The sequence below is a fragment of the Lepidothrix coronata genome, unplaced genomic scaffold, assembly GCF_001604755.1.
Source record: "Lepidothrix coronata isolate B3197 unplaced genomic scaffold, Lepidothrix_coronata-1.0 Scaffold23, whole genome shotgun sequence".
Taxonomy (NCBI): domain Eukaryota; kingdom Metazoa; phylum Chordata; class Aves; order Passeriformes; family Pipridae; genus Lepidothrix; species Lepidothrix coronata.
Genome location: NW_016690203.1, coordinates 7728767 through 7730497, shown reverse-complemented (window position 1 = coordinate 7730497; position 1731 = coordinate 7728767). Strand labels below are relative to the sequence as shown.

General features: G+C 55.4%; 1 protein-coding gene across 1 annotated transcript in view; it reads right to left on the bottom strand.

The window, feature by feature from the left end:
* MSTO1 (misato 1, mitochondrial distribution and morphology regulator) overlaps positions 1-1731 on the bottom strand; it is a 6836-nt gene that overhangs the window by 2371 nt on the left and 2734 nt on the right. The window contains exons 2-6 of the mRNA XM_017808402.1: positions 1635-1683; positions 1288-1402; positions 1059-1176; positions 833-967; positions 597-749 (exon numbers count right to left, since the gene is read on the bottom strand). Of these exons, the coding sequence (XP_017663891.1) occupies positions 597-749; positions 833-967; positions 1059-1176; positions 1288-1402; positions 1635-1683 (570 nt within the window). The remainder of the gene's footprint in view (positions 1-596; positions 750-832; positions 968-1058; positions 1177-1287; positions 1403-1634; positions 1684-1731) is intronic.

Below are 1731 nucleotides of genomic sequence, written 5' to 3'. Positions count from 1 at the left end.
GTAACAGTTATTCCAGGTTTGGGATAAGGAGTCTGTGTAACAGTCCTGGTTTGGGATAAGGAGTCTGTGTAACAGTTATTCCAGGTTTGGGATAAGGAGTCTGTGTAACAGTCCTGGTTTGGGATAAGCAGCCAATGGGTAACAGTGATTTTAGGGTTTGGATAAGTAGTGTTTAACAGTAATTCCAGTTTTGGGATAAGCAGCCAGTGTGTAAGAATTATTCCAGGTTTGGGATAAGCAGCCAGTGTTTTTCATTAGTAATTCCAGGTCAGCTCTTTCCTAACAAATACTCTGGTGCCAGTTTTCTTGTCAGCAGCTTCCTGGGGCTCCAGTAACTCCTGGAGTTACTCCAGGCATGGAGAATGGTGCAGTAAAGCCTTTTTTTCAGTGCCAACACACTGACAAAGCACAGCAGCCAAGGAAGCGTGGTAATGTTTTCAAAAGTAGGGAAAAGCCGTGGAAATGACAAGTTGGAAGCCAAGTCCCAGTGAAAAGGCAGGAAAGAGTCTCTGCTGAGCATCATGGCAAAGCACCACTAAAAGCAGAGGGCTGCAGGAAACACTCTGAGGGGGAGAAGCTGCAAGAGCAGGACTTACATCGTACTTTATGTATGGAAATGTCACAGGAGGTCGTGGCCTGATTCCCAAACTCCCGCTGAGGGACAGAGGGCAGAAGAGGGAGCTGTGCTGGGAGAGGTGGACGATGCCAAGGGCCGTGTTCAGCAGCCTGTAAAAACTGCTCTGGGGATCCTGGGAGGGGGGGAAAAACAATCCAACCTTTGGAATCTTAAAGGTGCAGACGAGCCCCAGGCCTGGGTTTAGGGTTCACTTACCCCCACGTCACTCGTGGCCGGAGTGAGGCCCCAGGAGAGGATTCCCTTCCCCGAGTACTCGTCGTGGAGCAGCTCTGTCACCTTGGCACCAACCCCCGAGAACCCGTTGTGGAGGTCACAGAGGACCTGGAACCCCTGTGTGGAACGAGGGCAGCACCTCAGATACCACCTCATCTTGAGCAGGAGGCTTCTCGAAAGCAAAGGGAGCTTGGCCTGGGCTGTGAACCTGCAGGTAATCACACTCCTCCACAAAGAAGTGCAGCCGATCCTCCAGCTCCTCCACGCAGGCGGGATCCTGCAGGAGACTTTCCCCTTGTGCAAAGGCTTCCAGACAACCACAATCCCTGTGGGAAGAAACGGGTGGGAAGGAGCTTATCCCAAGCCCTCTTTGAGGGCACAACTCGGCTGCTGTTCTGGACAAGACAAGAGGTTCCCGAGGCAGAGCTGGGCCGTACCCATCGTGCAGGTACTGCCGGATCACGTGGACGCTCCGGGGGTGCAGGGGCACGTTGAGGTAATCGGACCAGAGCCTCACCGAGGGGGGGTCCTGGGGCCCTGCGGGAGCTGCTCCTGCTGGGAAGAGCAAAGGTCCTTTCAGCTCCGAGCCTCCCCGAGAGAGAGAAATCAGGTTTTGTGGAGGTTTTTTTGCTGCTCCCTGACCCACCCGTGTGCAAGCAAAGCCGTCTTATCCCACTGCTTCCCTTCTCCTTGTCGCTGTCAGGGCGTCCCACAGCAGCACCCTGGCACAGGGGACCTTCTGGGACCTCTGACCCAAACCCAAACCCACCCCCCGGGCACCCACCTGGCACCGCAGCGCCGGGACCCCCCTTCCTGTCACAGGCAGCGTCTCCCTGTGGGACAAAAACCCGGCACGGGGGGTTACGGGGCGCTTCCCATCG